This window comes from Drosophila albomicans, chromosome 2R (assembly GCF_009650485.2).
Source record: "Drosophila albomicans strain 15112-1751.03 chromosome 2R, ASM965048v2, whole genome shotgun sequence".
Taxonomy (NCBI): Eukaryota; Metazoa; Arthropoda; class Insecta; order Diptera; family Drosophilidae; genus Drosophila; species Drosophila albomicans.
Genome location: NC_047631.2, coordinates 27812277 through 27835394, shown reverse-complemented (window position 1 = coordinate 27835394; position 23118 = coordinate 27812277). Strand labels below are relative to the sequence as shown.

The following is a 23118-nucleotide window of genomic DNA, read 5'->3' as shown; positions in this document are numbered from 1 at the left end:
AAATACTTATTGATTAAAAGTGTATTGGCGTAAAATTCGTTAATAGCCTTATCAATACTTACATGACAACGGCTTATCAAAACTTAAGTGACAAATAAAATGCAAACACACTTAGCTCGTGTTTATGGTATATGGGCAAAAACGCATACTTACTGGGGTCTCAGTTGCTTTGGCTGTCAAATATATGGTATATTTAGCATGTGGTAATAAATTGGGTAGCGGGTATCTCACAGTCGAGCACACTCGACTCTAGCTTTCTTACTTGTTTATTATAATCTTGGCGTAACTTATTTAATTTTTCACAGATTAAAATGAAGCTGGTAATATTATTTTTGACATTGATCTGGCAAATCCGTATGGTTACCCAAGGCATTGAAAACTGTGGATGCCATTTGATCAGCAACCAAAATGAGCGCACAGCTGACTGCTCAAACCGCTTCGAAATAAACTATGACTGCCTCTCGCATTTTAAACCAACTGAACTGACATTAAAAAATAATGGTTTAACGGAGATACCACCACAATTATTTCACTATAACTTCAATAATGTTCAGCAACTTGATCTTTCTTACAATGCGATTAAGAATTTGCCTGACAATTCGATGCACTTTCTTGAAGACTTAAAGACCTTCAACGTGAGCTGCAATTCTTTGAAGAATCCATTGGAATTGTTGGCGATAAGAAACGACGTCGAAATCTTTATTGCCAACAATGTGTTCAAGTGCAATTGCGAAGAGCCGAAACTCTTTGAACTTAATAATCGTATAAAAGTAAGTAGAGAATATATAAGTACATATTTTTATACCCGCTACCCATAGGGTAGAAGGGTATTATAACTTTATGCCAACAGGAAATGTATGTAAGAGGTAGAAGGAGGCATCTCCGACCCTATAAAGTATATATATTCTTGATCAGCGTCAACAGCCGAGACGATATAGCCATGTCCGTCTGTCCGTCTGTGTGTCTGTCCGTCTGTCCGTATGAACACCTAGATCTCAGAGACTATAAGAGATAGAGCTATAATTTTCGACAGCATTTGTTATGTTTGCACGCAGATCAAGTTTGTTTCAAATTTTTGCCACGCCCACTTCCGCCCCCGCAAATCAAAAAAATAACAGGCGTAATTTAAAAGCAAGGATTTCGAATTTTGGTATATACAATAATAACTATACTAGTTATGATTCCTGAGAATTTGGTTGCGATCAGATAAAAATTTTGGAAGTTATTAAAGAAATACTTTTGTATGGGCAAAATCGCCTACTTACTAAGGGTCTTAGTTGCTTTGGCTGACAATCTGGTATATTGTGCCGTCTATGGTATATTTTGAATGTGGTACTACACCGATATACCACATATACCATTTGGTATATTTTTAGTATTTTTGCAGTATATTTGGTATATTTTGGGAATAATACCACAACATATATTGCTTTTATTTAAATTGGGTAGCGGGTATCTCACAGTCGAGTACACTCGACTGTAGCTTTCTTTCTTGTTGTTTTCAAGTTTAATTTATGTCAATTAATTTTGCAGAAGCAAAAGAAGCAAAAAACAACTTTGTATTGCCTTCGTGATGATCTAAATGAAACACAGAAGAGTATTCCTTTGACCGCAAAATGTAACAATCCCGAGGAGCCCCAAAAACATTGGAAGCAAAAAGCCATTCAAATAGGCCTTGCAGTTATTGGATGCTGTGTTATATTATTTTTGGCAAAGAAAATTCAAGATAAGTGGTATGCTTGTCGTGAATCTCAATAAGCCGAAAATGACACTCAAACTGAGCAGCTGATCGTGTGAATAGTTTACGCCTGCTCAGTGCATTTGAATTATAGTATTCAGTAGCTTATCTACAAGGACAATCGACAGCTTTAATCTTATGAAGTATATACATATATCAGCTTTCAAAATTCGAAAATTGCTTTCAAAATTTTGGAAAATTGCATAATTTACCAAATGATTTTAGTACTATAAATAGAATAGATCCTTTATATAACATAGATGATTACGCTAAAGAAGTTAAGTTTAGGTTAGAATCAGCCTATAAAAGAGCAAGAATAATGCTCGACAAATACAAAACTAAGAATAAAGAAATTTATGACAAAAAGGCTGTAGATTTCGAACTACAAATAGGAGATAAAGTTATATTAAAAAACGAAACTGGCCATAAATTGGACCCAGTATATTTAGGACCCTATACAGTAGTTAAAATAGAAGACAGAGATAACGTAGTAATTAAAGGCGAGAAAAATAAGACCCAAAAGGTCCATAAGGATAGGTTAAAAATTTTCAATTAAAAAAAATTTAAAAAAAGGAACTTGGCCTGATCAACCAAAACACAAAAAAATATATATATATAATTACTTTATTATTTACATTAAAAATATATAATCGCGTTTTAAACTAAAAAATCAAATTTTATATTTCAATTTCAATTAAAAAAAAACGATAAAGTAAAATCCTTTTCAAAATTTCAATTTTAAATTTGTAAACATTTTAAAACAATAAATTAAAATAACTTCATTATATTACGTTATTTTCAAAAGGAGGGAGATGTAATATGCACATATGTCATACATATCGGGTGTACACTGTGATTACCATTTGTATCGAGTGTACACTGTGTTTGGCACTTATGTGGCGGCAACACTTTGTGCAGCCACATACAAATCATAATAAACAATAACAAAATCAAGTGAGCGCGTAACATGATCCGCCGCTTGTGCGAATTCGGCTAAGTCAGCATATGCACGCTGACCGCCAGTGCCCTATGCATAAGTGCATAATACACTCTCTCACTCTAAAGAATTTATGTAAGACAAAAGCATGCTTGTCCATTGACACCTAAGTATAAGTATATACATATAAGTAATATATAATGCAGCCGCGCCGCTGCCGGCTGAACCGGCAGCGCAGTGTGCGCTGAACTTATGTACTTAGGGTAAGAGAATATTTTACTCAGAATAAACGAACATTGATAAAACCAAACCAAAACTGCACTGACGTGCATGTGTTAATTCAATTAAACTTAACAAGCTAAAGAATTCTTCCACCAACTATTGTCAAATATAACAATGTGTTCTCATATTATATTTAATGAACAAAACTGAATTTGGTGTAAAATCATATTATATAAAATATATTATCATACTTTTTCTAAAGAAATAAAACCCGAAATCTGGTCTTAAAATACCAGACGACAAAAAAGAATTTTTATCAATTTTAGCAATTTTTCTAACATACATATTCATGACGATATTATATAAAAATATGCTTATCATTTTCAGCTCTTATTCAAATATTTATAACATTAAAGCTTCTACATTGAAAAATGGGAGAACAAGACAACATTTGAAAAAAAAACACAAAAAAACAACACATATGAAAAAAACTTAGTATAGAAAATCGATATCTAATACATTTTTTTTATTTAACTTACCGTCATTAACTTCTCATTGATCTCGAGTGAAAAATATAGTGCAAATAATTTGTGTTTATTCTCCCAATTACCCCAACATTACATTCAGCACTGACCACCAACTGCAAATGCTTATCGCTAAAAGAAATATATCGACGTAGAATTCGTTATTAGTCTTGTCAATACTTACATGACAACGTCTTATCAAAACTTAACTGACAAATTGATTGCATTCATTTAAGCAAGTAATTCCTGTTAAGTTCCTGAGAATTTGGATGCGACCATACAAAATTTGTCGAAGTTATTAAATAAATACTTTTGTATGAGAAAATTTGCCCGCTTACTATGGATATGGAATACAGTACTATATAAATATACCAAATGCAGCCTTTGATATATTTATATTATTTTGTGGTATATAAATTTGGTATATTTCAAGAATAATGCCGCACTGTTTTACTTTTATTCAAAATGGTTAGCAGGTATCTCACAGTCAAGCACACTCAACTGTAATTTTCTTACTTGCTTTCTATTAATCAAGAAGCTAATAAATCTTTTAATAAATATTTTAAAATCGTATTGTTTAAATATAATTTACATTTTCCTTATAGTAATAAAGATTAAATTAGCCGCTTTATTTACTCAATTGTTTTATTTGTTTACTCAATTTTATTTTAATCAAAGCTGTCTTTGAAGTGGTGTTATCTTTTCCAATTCGGTTTTTTGTACATAAAACGTTTTGTTTGTTAAGTACATGTTTTATTATAATCTTGGCATAACCTATGTAATAGGCCGCTTGTCGTAGCTGAAATTGACTAACCCTAAAAGTATGCAACATTTTTCTTCTTCTTTTTCTGCACACATACATATTTATACCTATTATTTATGATATTATATATTTATATGTTTATTGTCCTAGTTAATTTATATTATTGAATTTGTTTAGTTGTATATAATTATTTTTGTAGTCTGAGAAAATGGTACTAAATGTCTTGTCATCTTTTGTTCTGAGAAGCGGAGCTTTATTTAGCAATGAGTCTGGAAGCTCCAAAAATAGCGCTATCTATTGGTGGACCACGATACTTACAAGCGTGAGTTACTAGATCAGCTGATCGTGTAAGTCCACACCAAAATAGACAACGATTACCTTTTTGAGTAGGATTATTTGTCAAATTCCGAAAAGAGGTTTTTGTTGTTGGTTTTGTTTGTAACACAATTGTTAACAGGTTATGTGAAAAACCTGTGAAGTGGTTGGCGAAGTCCGTTGCATATATCGTATTAGTAAGTATACAATGGTACTGCAATGTATAATTGATATACTAATACGTTAATTGTGTTTTTTCACAAAAGTGCACCAATGCCGTCCACTTAACCTACGCAATAGATGGTTGTCCACTTCCACGTCCTCCCATATCAAGTGCCGTTTTCCAGATTAGGGTAAATATTTGTTATACGTATGTTTAGTTTTTTGTTGTTCTAAGTTTAGTTTTGTGTATTTATTTTTATATTCGGCACCCAGTATTAAACTGAATCTAATGACCCAGTATTTACACTGAATCTAATAACCCAGTGTGTAAATTGTAATGACGCAGTATTAAGCTAAATAAACCGCAATCATTGTCTATCAAAAGGCCGAAATAACTTATATAAACCCAAAGTTTTGAACTTGATTTCGTTTGAAAATTCACCACACTGTAATGAGTGATTAACGGCCAACAACAAAAGCTTCACGGCGCAGCTGTGCTGGCCACATCAGCTGTCGGTACACCACAAACAGATGGTCTACATAAACGACGGTAGCCAGAGATAGTTGCAGACTCGCACTGCTAAACGGAGAACTGCTTCCAAGCAGGTTGACTTCGTCTGCTGTCGAAGAACAACTTACGGCTGGCAGCTTCGCCGCAATCTCTAGCTACGGATTGTGTCGTTCCTTATTGTGACATCGAATTTTTATCAATTTTAGCAATTTTTCTAACATACATATTCATGACGATATTATATAAAAATATGCTTATCATTTTCAGCTCTTATTCAAATATTTATAACATTAAAGCTTCTACATTGAAAAATGGGAGAACAAGACAACATTTGAAAAAAAAACACAAAAAAACAACACATATGAAAAAAACTTAGTATAGAAAATCGATATCTAATACATTTTTTTTATTTAACTTACCGTCATTAACTTCTCATTGATCTCGAGTGAAAAATATAGTGCAAATAATTTGTGTTTATTCTCCCAATTACCCCAACATTACATTCAGCACTGACCACCAACTGCAAATGCTTATCGCTAAAAGAAATATATCGACGTAGAATTCGTTATTAGTCTTGTCAATACTTACATGACAACGTCTTATCAAAACTTAACTGACAAATTGATTGCATTCATTTAAGCAAGTAATTCCTGTTAAGTTCCTGAGAATTTGGATGCGACCATACAAAATTTGTCGAAGTTATTAAATAAATACTTTTGTATGAGAAAATTTGCCCGCTTACTATGGATATGGAATACAGTACTATATAAATATACCAAATGCAGCCTTTGATATATTTATATTATTTTGTGGTATATAAATTTGGTATATTTCAAGAATAATGCCGCACTGTTTTACTTTTATTCAAAATGGTTAGCAGGTATCTCACAGTCAAGCACACTCAACTGTAATTTTCTTACTTGCTTTCTATTAATCAAGAAGCTAATAAATCTTTTAATAAATATTTTAAAATCGTATTGTTTAAATATAATTTACATTTTCCTTATAGTAATAAAGATTAAATTAGCCGCTTTATTTACTCAATTGTTTTATTTGTTTACTCAATTTTATTTTAATCAAAGCTGTCTTTGAAGTGGTGTTATCTTTTCCAATTCGGTTTTTTGTACATAAAACGTTTTGTTTGTTAAGTACATGTTTTATTATAATCTTGGCATAACCTATGTAATAGGCCGCTTGTCGTAGCTGAAATTGACTAACCCTAAAAGTATGCAACATTTTTCTTCTTCTTTTTCTGCACACATACATATTTATACCTATTATTTATGATATTATATATTTATATGTTTATTGTCCTAGTTAATTTATATTATTGAATTTGTTTAGTTGTATATAATTATTTTTGTAGTCTGAGAAAATGGTACTAAATGTCTTGTCATCTTTTGTTCTGAGAAGCGGAGCTTTATTTAGCAATGAGTCTGGAAGCTCCAAAAATAGCGCTATCTATTGGTGGACCACGATACTTACAAGCGTGAGTTACTAGATCAGCTGATCGTGTAAGTCCACACCAAAATAGACAACGATTACCTTTTTGAGTAGGATTATTTGTCAAATTCCGAAAAGAGGTTTTTGTTGTTGGTTTTGTTTGTAACACAATTGTTAACAGGTTATGTGAAAAACCTGTGAAGTGGTTGGCGAAGTCCGTTGCATATATCGTATTAGTAAGTATACAATGGTACTGCAATGTATAATTGATATACTAATACGTTAATTGTGTTTTTTCACAAAAGTGCACCAATGCCGTCCACTTAACCTACGCAATAGATGGTTGTCCACTTCCACGTCCTCCCATATCAAGTGCCGTTTTCCAGATTAGGGTAAATATTTGTTATACGTATGTTTAGTTTTTTGTTGTTCTAAGTTTAGTTTTGTGTATTTATTTTTATATTCGGCACCCAGTATTAAACTGAATCTAATGACCCAGTATTTACACTGAATCTAATAACCCAGTGTGTAAATTGTAATGACGCAGTATTAAGCTAAATAAACCGCAATCATTGTCTATCAAAAGGCCGAAATAACTTATATAAACCCAAAGTTTTGAACTTGATTTCGTTTGAAAATTCACCACACTGTAATGAGTGATTAACGGCCAACAACAAAAGCTTCACGGCGCAGCTGTGCTGGCCACATCAGCTGTCGGTACACCACAAACAGATGGTCTACATAAACGACGGTAGCCAGAGATAGTTGCAGACTCGCACTGCTAAACGGAGAACTGCTTCCAAGCAGGTTGACTTCGTCTGCTGTCGAAGAACAACTTACGGCTGGCAGCTTCGCCGCAATCTCTAGCTACGGATTGTGTCGTTCCTTATTGTGACATCGAGTCCGATGGCGAATATCTGAATGTCAGCCTATGTTTTTGTTTGTTTTTGTTGGATTATTGTTAGTTTAGATTGTTTAGTTATAATGTGCATTTTTAAGTGAATGTTTATAAGTGTTGTAAGTGTATTATGATGTGACGAGAAAATTGATAACAACAACTTTTCTTGGGGCCGCATAGTACAAGTACCACTGGTCAATTGTACAAGATCACAATGGCAAACATTTAAGAATGCATATGAGGCACCACATATAGGCAAAATATCTTTGTACAATTGTATTTAATTATTAAATTTAATGTTTCTGTATTGCCTGCAAGGTAGGTACACTCATACCTACATATGTACATTTGTATGTACATATGTATGTTTGTGTGGAATTGCACTAGCAGATCATAGCAGCCAGCTTTTACGCATGCGCAAAAGCTTTCTTGTTACTATTTATCCGCAGCTTCACCACAGACAGTCACTAACACAAGAAAAGATCTTTCTGCGTGGGAGTCGCCGAATGTATGTAAGTCTGTTTCACTCTTACTAAATGATACTATATACATGAGTTAGAGCTTTTGGTGCATCTCACCATAGCGCTGCTACAGCTGCTACTGCAGTCCCAGCGGTCAATGACCTTGACCATATACATGCCTGCATTGAGTGACAGCCATCAGCTGATCCTCATCCAATTGCTTGCGCAGAGCTTTTCTGTTTAAAAAGATAGATTATGTTTGCCTATATTCATTGTGCTTTTCATCATTCTCAATGAAGTCATTTTAATTGCAAAATTCTTAAAGTATTAGTAATTTTCAAACCCAAAAATAATTAGTTATATTATATTTATGCTAGAACATATTTTATATTTATAGTTTAATTATTTTTAGTCTTTATTTATTTTTTTTTCTCTTTATTTTGCCTTATCTGTTCAATTTCTGCCTCATAAACACTTACCATGTTAGTCCGTTAAATTATTTATTTCTTTATTTTTCTTGTCATTTTGTCTTGTCATTTCATAATGTTGTTAATATTCAAGTTACTTTTGTCATATGTTAATCAATTAAGTATGTCCGCTTAATTGTTTAATTTTATTTGGAACCATGCATAAACAAGCAGGAGTAGGTTAGCCGAACCACTGTCTCTTAGGGATCCTGCCAATTTTTTAGTTTTTGGCAATGAATGCAGGATCATGGTAGGGTGGGCGTCTGCACACAATAACAGCTGTGTTGCATGAGAGAGTGGCTCCGTCTTCTTTGTTAACCTACCTTCCTCTCCTTCCCTTTCTCTTCTCTTTCACTATTGTTTATTGTAACATTCCCATTACACTCCTTCTTCTCTGTTTTCCCATATGTACGCGAATTTTAAATGTATTATTGTTATAAGTGGTGCGTCCTATTAGTTGGCCCTTTCCTTGAACCACATGGTATCTGAGCAAAGCCCGGAGAAGCCAGCGCGTACGCCTCGCTAATAAACCCAACACCAGCACCAGACGAATGCATCCTTGGTGATTCGTTACAAACATGGCAACCATAAAAAAAAACAAAACAAAAATTTATGTTTTTCCTTTCGGTTAGTGCGTCTTTCGGGTATAACGACGTAAAATCGTCGGTCCCTTGAAAGTCGCTATAACCGGAATCTACTGTATAAGCTTAGCTTAGTATATTTATTTATTACTTTATTTTTATAAACTTTTTCCCAAACAATGATCACTATAGGCAATATTGTCGTTACAGTAAAAGAAATGCGAGTAGCAATTTATTGTTTGATATTTGTTGACTTTTTTGTTTCTTTTCAATATATTCTTTAGTTGAGTAAACTTAATTATTATTTGCATGGTAGTATTAGCAATAAAATAATTTCTACATAAATATCTTGTGTACCGCTTTTTTAATCATCTTTAAAAATACATTAAAGCAAAAATAAAATAGTAATGGGTATTTGATTTTAAATTATGAAATAATTAAGCAAAATTTCACATATAAAAGCAAAATAACAGAGCTGTGAAATTTATTAGCAACGACAACTACAACTGGATTATGACACATTAAATTGTACCTTTATTAACGTTCTAAAAAAGTCTTGCTCTACAAAAATGTTTCTAAGATTCTAGGAATTTCCTATCGCAACATATAAAATAATTAATCATTAATTGTTGCATTAGAACTTAAGCTTTTAAATGAATTTAAATAGTTGAATTCGAACTTAAAACGTCGCGCGCTGTTTACCGCTTGCAAGCAGCACAGCAATTTAGCTTAGCGGAGACAACAACCACCAGTGTTGCTCAATGTCCAAAAACTAGGGAAATTTCTTGAGGTTAAGAAAGAACAATGAAATGACCTGCACTTTGAACCATCAAATTTCGTGGCACAAAGTTTAACATTTATATTTTTGAACTCTATTAAAAGAATAAATATTTATCGAATACACGATAAATTACAATGTAATGGGGTAATTTAATTGATCGATATTAATTCCGTCGCTGATCGCAAAGGTATTTATATCGCACCCATAAAATCGACAAAGCTAAGGAACTCAAACACAGCTTAATATAATTAAAACAAATTTGTTCTGTGAAAGTCTTGTTTTAATCGGTAAGTAAAGTTCCATGTATGAATTGTGATTCATTAAAATGTGGTCTTTATATTCAATAAAACAATTGATAATTAATGCGTGAGCTATAACACTGTGTCCAATGAAAAAAAATAAAAAGTTATGTATATATATATATATATATATATATACATAAGTTATATTTCGCCAATTACTGGTTGCTGGGGTGAGTTGGTAGATACTATCCTCCAGTGTCTCGCCAGATCCACGTTGCCGGGGTAAGTTGTTGGAGTCTATGAAGACTATGCTGGGAAAATTTCACTCTTCCAATGTGCTTGCCTTCTGACAGAAATAATGATCAGACTTATAATATTTTTTGCGGCAAAGGGCCGGAGAGTACATATAATATAAAGCTAACAACTCAAAAAACTATAAACTACAAGTAAAGTTAAGCATGCAGTGGAAAAGTACTGGCAACGGTTCTTGCTACAAATCTATCTCTCGCAGCAAAATATGTCCCAAACACGAGCGGTCAGCATTGTGTTATACGACCGTTGATTGGTTGTAGATGTACGCTTCAGCCATTTTGTCAATGACATCATTTTGTGTTTGTATTGTGGGCCCGAGAATTTTGTAACAAACCATCTTTTTCCTTTGGCTAAAGTTGGAACTTCTACTAAAAAGATATGAAAAGATTTTGTTATTCGATATCGATATTTTTATACCCAACAGTCAGATGGAGGCGTCTTCGACCACATAAAATATATATATTCTTGATCGTCAACAGCCGAGACGATCTTGCCATGTCCGTCTGAGACTATAAGAGATAGAGATATATTTTTTTTCGATAGCACTTACATTCAATAATATCTAAATTGATAAGCAATATGGACTTAATGGTGCCAAATGAGAGAACCTATGTCTGGCGATTTATGTATATATTGTAAAAACAAAAAAAAAGTAAAAAAAAAATTATCGTATTATTCGAGCAATACTTTTGTATTAAAAAATTCGCCTAGTTACTAGGGGTCTAAAAGATCCTCATGGAGAGCCTAGATAACATAAAAGACACCTCCAGACTGAGGAAGCTGCTGTCTAAGCAGGCTTCCAGTCCCAAGTCTGCTCAAGTCGGGCGATGGAGTGTGGACGGAGAACAGCGCTGAAACTCTTCAAGCACTGCTCTCAGCTTACCTTTGGAAAGTTGATAGCCCAAATAGCCCGGTCTCGATGGACTTTCACCAGCGATGCTGCAAGCCAGCAAATCTGCGATTGTTCCATGGTTATCAGAGATTTACACGGCGTGCCTCGCATGGTGTCATATCCCCACTTCTTGGAGGACCTCTAAAGTCATTTTCCTGCCTAAGGCGGGCAAATGCAGTCACATGGTCCCAAATGACTTTCGGCCAATCAGCCTAACCTCTTTGCTGCTTAAAACTCTGGAGAAACTACTTGATATGCACATCAGAAGCAATTCATTGCATTTGTTTGCCCTAATCCAGCATGCTTATACGAAGGGCAAGTCTATCGAGATGGCTCTCCATGCTCTTGTAGCCACCATTGAAAAAAAAGACCATTTCAAAGAATACGCCTTGGGGGCTTTTCTTGACATTTCAGGCTCCTTCAATAATGTCACTACTGACGCTATTATGAAGGGCTTTACCTCAGTGAATACGGCTCCAGCGATCCACAGATGGATCCACCGCCTTCTTAGCGACAGGCGGGTGGTGGCCACGTGGGGCGATTCGACTATTACAAAGGAAGTGCGAGGTGGCACTCCCCTGGGTGGGGTCCTCTCGCCTCTCCTTTGGAACCTGGTTTCGAATAGCCTATTACAAAAATTCACTATGCCGATGACATAAGCATTCTGATAACTGGGAAATGCCCAACCACCCTCAGTTCCGTAATGGAACTTACTTTGCGGGAATTTAAGGCATGGGCGGTTGCAGCTTTCAAGGATAGACTGCAGGCTAGTGCTAGGCATTTTAACTGGTCACTGACTGTCGGCTGTCCATGCTGTAAAGCTGGGTATCACGAACAGTGATCAGTGCAGGAAATGCAACGGGTCCGGAGTTAAGGAAACACTTGAGCATCTTCTCTGTAGATGCCCAGTGTTATCCTGACTGCAGCTTAAATATAGTACCTCAATTCGCCGTGCCACAACGATTTTCGTGACATTTCACGGCTACCACCTAGGATGCTGCTGGCTTTTGCCAAAAATGCATCCATACTGTGCGACTTCTGAGACGAAGTTACGCTTCACCGGTACAGCTACGGACCTCCACTGGTCTATGCTTTGCCCCGAACTGGAGCAGCCGGTCCTACCTATACCTACCTATACTAGTGGTTTTAGTTGCTTTGGCTGACAATCTGGTATATTTGGGACTCTATGGTATATTTTGAATGTAGTTCTATACCAATATACAAACAAATAAGAAAGCTACAGTCGAGTGTACTCGACTGTGAGATACCCGCTACCCATTTTAAATAAAAGCAATACATTTTGCGGTATTACTCTCAGAATATACCAAATATACTGCAAAAATACTAAAAAAATACTAAAAATATACAAATTAGTATATGTGGTATATCGATATAACACCGCATTCAAAATATACCATAGACGGCACAATGTGCCAGATTGTCGGCTAAAGCAACTAAGTAGGCGTTTTTGCCCATACAAAAGTATTTCTTTAATAACTTTGACAATTTTTATTTGAACGTAACCAAATTTTCAGGAATTATAACTACTATAGTAATTATTGTATATACCAAAAATCGTAACTCTAGCTTTAAAATTACGCTTGTTATTCGATTTTTTTGATTTGCGGGGGCGGAAGTGGGCGTGGCAAAAATTTGAAACAAACTTGATCTGCGTGCAAACATAACAAATGCTGTCGAAAGTGCTCTATCTCTTATAGTCTCTGAGATCTAGGTGTTCATACGGACGGACGGACAGACACACAGACGGACAGACAGACAGACGGACATGACTATATCGTCTCGGCTGTTGACGCTGATCAAGAATATATATACTTTATAGGGTCGGAGATGCCTCGTTCTACCTGTTACATACATTTCCTGCCGGCACAAAGTTATAATACCCTTCTACCCTATGGGTAGCGGGTATAAATATTTAATTAAACATTTAAGAATTTATTTTAAGAATAATGGCACACAGTTTTGTTTTTATTCGCCATTTAACAGTATTACGAGTGATTAGCGTAGACATGAACCTTATTTGTTCACTTTTGAGCTCTATTGGTTCAAATATCCCTTACAAAAATCCTCTGTTTGTTTGGCAACATTTAAAAATTGTTCTTTAATTCCTGAAACTATTAAATTTCTGTTCTGTTGGTCGTGTTCTTATTCTGCTTTGTGTGTTTGTTAATTTTTAAAATTTTTCATTATTTGTGCTTAAGTAGTCTGCAAATTGTTTAAGTTGGAAATCTGAATTCATTCCAAATAAAGTTAATTTTGTGTTAATTTAAATAGTAATTTACCAAAATGTTATGGATCTTCACACAAAATTAATGTTTCATTAATGTTTTTAGACAAAATACTGACAAAATAATCGAAGTTTTCGAAAGCACTGAAAGAAGGATTCTTTGGCATAGTGAAGCGAATTTAATGTGAAGATTGAGTAGAATTATTTCCCCTGACACTTCTGATAAAGTTACCTTATTTCCTCTTATAAGCCACAATATTTTGTGTACCACAATTTTCTTAGTCCGCTTACAAATTTGGTTGCTCTACTAAACTCATTTTCAGACGCGTTTCATTTTAATCCAATAAGAATTAAAAGCAGCTCAAATCCAACAAATCAGTCTGCTTCTGCGGAACCTATGGTAGTGGAATAGATCATATTAATTGATTTAAACGTGAAAAGAATTTATACTCACGTAGACACATTTTTAAAGTTCATCGGTGAAGACATTTGGAAAAGGATTCTTCTTTTTATGCGGGAAGCCTTAGGGTATGGGTATTAGGGGATGGTAGTACTAATGGTAACACATGTATACAGCTGTTGATAACAAAAAATAAAGGTGATTTTAAGAACACAATTTAATAAATAAATATTGTTTTGGATTTCTAAAAAGTCTTCAAGCAAATATGAAGCTTTTTGCACTTTAAAAAAACAATTGCTTATTAATTGAACAACGAATCTACAGAAAACAATTTATATAACAAGTAAGAAAGCTACTGTTAAAAAATATACTAAAATAATATACCACAAAACTACTTAAAATTTACTTAATGGTGTATTTGGTATATTGATATGGTACTACACTCAATATATACTACAGAGTGCTAAATATACCAGATTGTCAGCCAAAGCAACTAAGACCCCTTGCAAGTAGACGTTTTTGCCCACACAAAAGTATCTCTTTAACAACTTCGACAATTTCTATCTGACCGCAACCAATTTTCAGAGATCACAAAGACTATAGTCATTATTGTATATACCGAAACTCGCAACTCTAGCTTTAAAATTACACTGTTTATTCAATTTTTGTCAGTTTATGGGGTCGGAAGTGGGCGTGGCAAAAATTTAAAACAAACTTCATCTGCGTGCAAACATAACAAATGCTGTAGAAAATAATTATATCTCTATCTCTTATAGTCTCTGAGATCCAGTGTTTCAAACGGGCAGACGGACAGACAGACAGACAGACGGACATGGCTAGATCGTCTCGACTATTGATGCTGATCAGGAATATTTACACTTTATGGGGTCGGACATGCCTTCTTCTGACTGTTGCATATATTTTCTGCTGGCACAAAGTTAAAATACCCCTCTACCCTATGGGTAGATCACAGAGACTATAAGAGATAGAGATATAATTGTTTTCGATAGCACTTCATATTTTGGTACACAGATCAAGTTTTTTTTTTTTAAATTTTTACCACGCTCACTTCCGTCTCTGCAAATTGACAAAAATCGAATTGCAAACGTCTCGAACTTTGGTTCTTACAAAAATATCTACAATATACAAATATACAAAATATATCATTAAACATTTTAGAATTTATTTTAAGAATAATACCGTACTATTTGCTTTAATTCAAAATGGGTCACAGTCGAGCATACTCGACTGTAGTTTTCAACAGAACAACAGAATACCACTGAATTCACTAGTGATTTCATCACTGAAACATATTCGCCATTCAACGCTATTACTAGTGATTAGCGTAGACATGAACCTTATTTGGTCTTTTTTGAGCTCTATTGGTTGAAATATCCCATACAAAAATTCTCTTTTTGGTTGGCATATAATTTAACATTTAAAAATTGTTTTTTAATTTCTGTTTTGTTGGCCGTGCTTTGTCTGTTTGTTAATTTTTAAAATTTTTCATTATTTGTGTTTAAGTAGTCTGCAAATCTGACCAAGAATATATTTACATTATTGGGTCGGAGATGCCTCCTACTGTTTGTTAATTCCATTTCCTGCCGAGTATAAAAAGTAAACGTCTGAGAAACAGTTTTTTTTATGTTGAGGAAGATTGGAAAAACAGATTGTCTATCTGAATGTCGGTTTCTTGAACCATATGTCAACTTTTTACTGTGCCTGTTAAAAAGAAATTATTTGATTTAATATTAGACGTACCTTTTTATTGCTATTATTGAAGGAGAATATAAATGCAGTATATTTCTGCAAGAAACTGTACTCATCTCCTTTGACTCCACGACAATATATTTAGTATTTCCAAATTAGCAAATTTTATTCCCATTTAAGCTCTGTTCGCTGTGCTTTGTTGAAATTAAAATGAGCAATGACATGAATGCTATAATCTCTTATGACTAAACGCAGTTTCATAAAGAATATATAAATATGTATATATAGTACATACAGTGACCACTCGATTAATTGGAGAATATAAATAAATTTGACATTAAATTTCTTTAAGTCGGTATTACCGTATACATACTTAAATACATCGAATCCTATATATGATATATCGATATGCTGCAATTAAAATACGCGCTTTATATCGACGCAATTAAAAACTGACTTCACAAAGTTAGAAAATTGTGTGGTCTAAATAAACGTTTTTAAATATTTATTGATTAAAATAACAGTTTTTAAAAAATTGAAATATTAATTATCACTTCTTATTATTAGCAGTTCAACGAATGCTCACTGTAAATTTGTGTGAAACTGAGCTTATAGTTATTATCAGCAAGAGAAGAATTGCTCAGAGAATGCTGATAATATATATGCAAGTATATATTCCTTGCGAGCGCAAGTCGTGGATCTCATAGAATGTCAGAGAATCGAAAGTCGTTTATATTTTGAAATGTGTATTGCTTTATTACTGCATTAATATAGCAAAATTATCAAGTGAGTAAAAACTTACTATTGAATATCAACGTTATTGCATTAATTTAGCAAAATTACCTATCGAGAAAAAACTTAGTACTAAAAATCGACATACATTTAGAATTAACTTAGTACTGCAAACCGACATCTAATAAGGAAAAACTTAGTATTGAAAATTAACATCTAACATTTTTTTTTATTTTGCTTACCATCGTTAACTTTCCATTGCACTCGTGTGAAAAATATAGTGTAAATAATTTGTAATTATTCTCCCAATTACCCCAACATTACTTTCTGCACTGACAACCAACTGCAAATGCTTATAGATAAAAAGTGTATTGGCGTAGAATTCGTTAATAGCCTTATCAATACTTACATGACAACGGCTTATCAAAACTTAAGTGACAAATAAAATGCAAACACACTTAGCTCGTGTTTATGGTATATGGGCAAAAACGCATACTTACTGGGGTCTCAGTTGCTTTGGCTGTCAAATATATGGTATATTTAGCATGTGGTAATAAATTGGGTAGCGGGTATCTCACAGTCGAGCACACTCGACTCTAGCTTTCTTACTTGTTTATTATAATCTTGGCGTAACTTATTTAATTTTTCACAGATTAAAATGAAGCTGGTAATATTATTTTTGACATTGATCTGGCAAATCCGTATGGTTACCCAAGGCATTGAAAACTGTGGATGCCATTTGATCAGCAACCAAAATGAGCGCACAGCTGACTGCTCAAACCGCTTCGAAATAAACTATGACTGCCTCTCGCATTTTAAACCAACTGAACTGACATTAAAAAATAATGGTTTAACGGAGATACCACCACAATTATTTCACTATAACTTCAATAATGTTCAGCAACTTGATCTTTCTTACAATGCGATTAAGAATTTGCCTGACAATTCGATGCACTTTCTTGAAGACTTAAAGACCTTCAACGTGAGCTGCAATTCTTTGAAGAATCCATTGGAATTGTTGGCGATAAGAAACGACGTCGAAATCTTTATTGCCAACAATGTTTTCAAGTGCAATTGCGAAGAGCCGAAACTCTTCGAACTTAATGAACGTATAAAAGTAAGTAGAGAATATGTAAGTACATATTTATACCCGCTACCCATAGGGTAGAAGGGTATTATAACTTTGTGCCGAAAGGAAATGTATGTAACAGGTAGAAGGAGTCATCTCCGACCCTATAAAGTATATATATTCTTGATCAGCGTCAACAGCCGAGACGATCTAGCCATGTCCGTCTGTCCGTCTGTGTGTCTGTCCGTCTGTCCGTCCGTCCGTATGAACACCTAGATCTCAGAGACTATAAGAGATAGAGCTACAATTTTTCTTCGACAGAATTTGTTATGTTTGCACGCAGATCAAGTTTGTTTCAAATTTTTGCCACGCCCACTTCCGCCCCCGCAAATCAAAAAAAATAACAGGCGTAATTTAAAAGCAAGGATTTCGAATTTTGGTATATACAATAATTACTATACTAGTTATGATTCCTGAGAATTTGGTTGCGATCAGATACAAATTTTGGAAGTTATTAAAGAAATACTTTTGTATGAGCAAAATCGCCTACTTACTAAGGGTCTTAGTTGCTTTGGCTGACAATCTGGTATATTGTGCCGTCTATGGTATATTTTGAATGTGGTACTACACCGATATACCACATATGTCATTTGGTATATTTTTAGTATTTTTGCAGTATATTTGGTATATTTTGGGAATAATACCACAACATATATTGCTTTTATTAAAAATGGGTAGCGGGTATCTCACAGTCGAGTACACTCGACTGTAGCTTTCTTTCTTGTTGTTTTCAAGTTTAATTTATGTCAATTAATTTTGCAGAAGCAAAAGAAGCAAAAAACAACTTTGTATTGCCTTCGTGATGATCTAAATGAAACACAGAAGAGTATTCCTTTGACCGCAAAATGTAACAATCCCGAGGAGCCCCAACAACATTGGAAGCAAAAAGCCATTCAAATGGGCATTGTAGTTATTATATGCGTTGCTATATTAATTTTTGCAAAGATAATTCAAGATGTGTGGTATGCTTGTCATGAAACTTAAAAAATCAAAGATGTCAGTCAAACTGAGCAGCTGATCGTGTTAATAGTTTACCCCTGCTCAGTGCATATTTAATCCTATAAAGTATATACATCTATCATTTCTACCAATTACCCAAACTTTACTTTCAGCACTGACCACCAGCTACAAATTCTTATCGCTAAAAGAAATATATCGGCGTAGAATTCGTTATTAATCTTGTCAGTACTTACATGAAACGTCTTATCAAAACTTTAGTGACAAATTGATTGCATTCATTTAAGCAAGTAATTCCTGTTAAGTTACATATAATATATATAATAATAACAATAGTATTCAAAAAATTTGTCAAAGTTATTATATAAACACTTTTGTATGCCCGCTTACTATAATACAGTACTATATAAATATACCAAATGTAGCCTTTGATATATTTATATTATTTTGTGGTATATAAATTTGGTATATTTCAAGAATAATACCGCACATAAAGGCAAAACAGCCTTTTTTCAAAATGGTTAGCGGGTATCTCACAGTCGGGCACTCTCTTGTTTTCTATTAAACAATAAGCTAATAAATCTTTAAATAAATATTTTAAAATCGTATTTTGAATATAAAATTTACATTTTCCTTATTGTAATAAAGATTAAATTAGGCGCTTTATTTAGTTGTCATTTGTTTACTCAATTTTATTTTAAACAGTCTAGTCGTCATGGCTCAACGACAAACCTTTCCGAAGGAATACCACTGTCTTCAGTCCAGACAGCAGGTTCCTTCTTCAAGTTCAATTCGAAACTTGTATCCATTTTTCGATGGCTACGGGATTCTACGGGCCTGTGGGCGTCTGAGGGCGTCCCACTCGCTGCGTTATGTCATCCAATCATGCTCTTATATTCCTTGTCCTTTGCGCGACTATTGGTTTGTTATGGTATATCCTTACATGGGGGTAACCAAGTCGTCATGCGTCTGATCCACTCCAGATTCTGGATTCCAAAGCTGAAGGTCGTCGTCAAATCCACCATCAACTCATGCAAGGTTTGCGTGATACACAAAAAGAGATTGGAGATCTAAAAGATGAGGGAAAAGGCGTCCTACTCGACACCGTTCACGCACACGGGTATCAAAAGCCTATCCTGGCACTTCAACCCGCCGGGCGCCCCACATATAGGAGGATTATGGGAAGCCGGCGTAAAGAGCTTTAAGGCACTCTTTTACAAGGCGACCTCCAGCACAAAATATACGTTTGAAGAGTTATATACTCTTCTGTCTAAGATCGAGGCCTGCCTGAATTCGAGGCCGATCTCTCCGATGTCCGAAGACTCTTCGGATCTACTAGTCTTAACTCCTGGCCATTTCCTCATAGGTGGCCCGCTTATTTCGGTGTTGGAACCAGAAATTAACCAACCGGCTCTTCGCCAACAATTTTGTTTCCCTTAAAGGGATGCGTACCTGAAGGAACAGACGAAATGGCAATCCGCTACACGGAACCTTCGGATCGGTGACATGGTCGTCGTAAAGGAAGACAACCTTCCCTCCAACGAGTAGCGCCTAGGACGGGTGCTGACGATGTGTTCAGGCACCGATTCAAGAGTCCGAGTTGTAGATGTGCTCACGGTGCGGGGTACTATTCGCAGACCCGTCGCCAAACTAATTCTACTCCTGATGGAGGACAGCAAGATTGAACCTTCTCTATCGGAAGGACTGACGGACGAATAACCTCTTGTTTCGTTTTTCTATTCGTCGTCCTGTACTGTCCTATGCTGTCCTGTTCCATATGTCATTGACAATGTAAAGATGCTACTATAATAATCATTTGTTCTTGTTTCATTCCATGCAGCATGCCATCACATGCAGCCGCCGACCAGAGCTGCCCCGCTGGCACTAACTCCTTCCGGTGTCGCGTGTGCCGTGGAATCCATCCACTACGGAAGTCGTCAGCAACGACGCGACAACCAGCCGGAACCGGCTCGGTCTTCAACTCCAGCACGGCCACTTTCCCGCTCGCCGTCCCCCCATCGACCGGCCACAACTCTGTCCGAGGGCGCTTTTCCGACGTCGCTCGCATCCTTGTTGCAGAATAAGGCTGTGAGGATCCTACCGACGGCCAACATTCTTATCGACACCGGATGTAAAAGGTTCAAGATGCGAGCACTGATCGACCAGCCGTATCAGCGCATCATTGGCAACGGCCTATCGGGTATCCGTCACCCGCGTTGGTACGAAGGGCGTCTGCACGGCGATCATCCGACATACGACTTCCGACGAAAGGTGCTACTTCAGTTTGATTCCCAACTCTTCCGCTGCACCCCCCTCCGACCTGTCCGCAGCATTACATCGATGGTGTCCCTGGTGCTCGGCACTGATGTGTATCCCCACATCATTCAACCTGGCATCCTGATTAGCACCAACGGATGGCCAATGGCCCAGAACTCTACATTGGGTTGGATTCTGTCCGGTCCATGTGGACAATAAATCCGTTTGCAACTCATTGCAAGGAGGGCAGGATGTTGATGCCAGATGATGGCAGGTGTGACCACTCAAAACAGCTGACATTGTGGTCGCGATCGATTCATATTGATAGTGACAAAGTTAGTATACTGTGCGTCCTCATGTTGGTCACTCTGCCCACTTTTAGTACTTTTTTCACATATCATATGTTCTACTTTTTCCATTGTGCCCACTATTCTACTTATACTTTATATATAACAGCTTTTATATGATTTGATACACATACCATACCCATTTGAAACATAAGAACTTACGCTTCAACTAAATCTAACATAAAAAACTAATTATAAATACAAAGGCTCAAATTTACATTGAAATACGAATTACATTTCGTTACTGATTGTGGTTTAAGTTTACGTTACGTTATAATGGCATTACTCAAGTTATAAAATTACGAAATTCGAAAAAAGTTTATTGTTGGTGGGAGCAAAAAAGAGAGAATACCTTGATGGTTGCAAAAGAAGAGAGCGACAATTTATTTTTTGGCGGTCATTCTGACACTAGTAGTTACAAAAAAACAAAGATGAGCGAAAGCTTATAACTAAACTGTAACACTGAGCGAAAGATTGAGACTAAAATGTAACTGCTCAGTTAGGCTGAGCAGGCCTACAGTGGGACAAGGCGCTTGATTTAACGCCACCTTGGAATAGCCGACGTGGGATTTCAAATTACTGGCAACCGCGCTAATTTATGGATTGGGCGCTTGAATGTCCCAGTGCCCGTTCTAATTTCGGCCACCCGAATTTGGCCGTCTGTTCCTCGGGTTACGCCTGCGACCCTTCCAGTTATCCACCGCTGAGGTGGCGTGTTGTCCTCGTGAACCAGGACGAGGCATCCGACCTCCAAGCCGGGCTGTGGAGACTTCCATTTGGTGCGGATTTGGAGGTTGTGGATGTAGCCAAAACCTATGTCTGAGCGTGGATAACATTTGCCACCTTCGCCAATACGTCAGCTCTTTGTTGGGCCTGTCTGGCACGGATCCTTGCGGCAGCGGACGTATGGCTTGCCCGATTAGAAGGTGGCCCGGCATCGTTGGGATCGGAGCTGAGTGGGGTGAGAGGTCGCGAGTTGAGAATGGCCTCGACATCTGCCAGATGAGCTCTGACCTCGCTTTCCGCCAGTGACGCTGGCCATTTGATGGACGAGGAGGTGCTTTGCGGATTTCACCGCGGTCTCCCACAGCCCTCCGAAATGTGGGGCTCGAGGAGGGATGAAGTGTCATTCCATTCCACTATGGGGCATTTTCCATTTTAGCTGGCATTTAGGCGTTTTTGAAAAGTGTTCCAATTAGAAAAATGTTAATGTCAATGCATTAACAGAACATCAAACTGTTATGGCTCATACCAAAAACATGTATATCTAACAGCTCTTTTGAGCATAACAGCTGTAAAGTCAGTTGTTGCATCCGAAAGCACGCTTGCTAAGTTTGCATATTTTTTTTGAGTGAACTTTGTTATTCATTTATTTATTTTGAAAGCTATTAACAAAAAAAAGAAGTGATGGATAATAATTTCGCATGTTTGTACTATATGTTAAAAGTAAATAATTAATCAAATTGTGTGTGTTTATACTAAGATTTTGTAATTTTTTAAAAGCTTTTTAAGCTGGATTTTGAAGAACAATTTTCAACTTTGGAAAGGATTTTGAAAATGAAGTTAGCAAAAGTTAGCAAAACCTTCAAGTGTATGTTGTAGTGTTGTCAATTCTTAATCCATCAATAGTTGTCTTTTTCTGCACTTTTGCGCACAATTGGCGCAATTCGCATTTTTCTCAGAGAACCTCACGTTTTCCAACACCGATTTGTGCTCTGCAGAGCTCTGTAGGAAATAGAGAGAAGGGCCGTCTGAAGCAATGTTTTGTGAATAACTTCCTTGTTTTTGATCCGATCGGCACAAAATTTGCAGTGCACATCCGGGATAGGATTTACATTTTGGGGTCGTTTGCTCTAAAATTGCTCAAAATATTCAATTTTTTTTTAAATTTTGAGGGCGGAAGGGGCGGGAAAAATTTTAAGGGGCGTGTCGAATTCTGAAGGGTAAGTATATATTGGTGTACAAATTTTATAATACTAACTCCATAGGTGTCCGTAATATTCAATTTTTTCCGATTCTTGGGGGCGGTAGAGGTGTTGCCACGCCCACTGTTCTATGATAGATTCCTTGGGAATATAGTAACATAATACCGA

The 23118-nt window shown here is 35.8% G+C and overlaps 1 protein-coding gene and 1 long non-coding RNA gene across 19 annotated transcripts in view; one reads left to right on the top strand and one right to left on the bottom strand.

Moving 5' to 3' along the window:
• The window catches only part of LOC117574602 (uncharacterized), a 71033-nt gene that overhangs the window by 25390 nt on the left and 22525 nt on the right, over window positions 1-23118 (top strand). For 3 of the 10 annotated variants that reach the window (XM_052007300.1, XM_052007292.1, XM_052007301.1), the window contains exons 2-3: window positions 306-344; window positions 17037-17453. In XM_052007300.1, the coding sequence (XP_051863260.1) occupies window positions 312-344; window positions 17037-17453 (450 nt within the window). In that variant the 5' untranslated portion in view covers window positions 306-311. Of the gene's footprint in view, window positions 1-305; window positions 345-9991; window positions 10091-16317; window positions 16391-16988; window positions 17454-18227; window positions 19003-23118 lie in introns of those variants that run through there. The other 7 variants (XM_052007295.1, XM_052007297.1, XM_052007299.1 and 4 more) reach the window with 5 other exon arrangements.
• The window catches only part of LOC117574603 (uncharacterized), a 67855-nt gene continuing 54853 nt past the window's right edge, over window positions 10117-23118 (bottom strand). The window contains exons 1-5 of one of the 9 annotated variants that reach the window (XR_007955335.1): window positions 15656-15810; window positions 15451-15495; window positions 13949-14070; window positions 13727-13889; window positions 10117-10866 (exon numbers count right to left, since the gene is read on the bottom strand). This is a non-coding gene — a long non-coding RNA (uncharacterized LOC117574603). Of the gene's footprint in view, window positions 10867-13726; window positions 13890-13948; window positions 14071-15450; window positions 15496-15655; window positions 15811-16578; window positions 16673-23118 lie in introns of those variants that run through there. The other 8 variants (XR_007955337.1, XR_007955336.1, XR_007955331.1 and 5 more) reach the window with 8 other exon arrangements.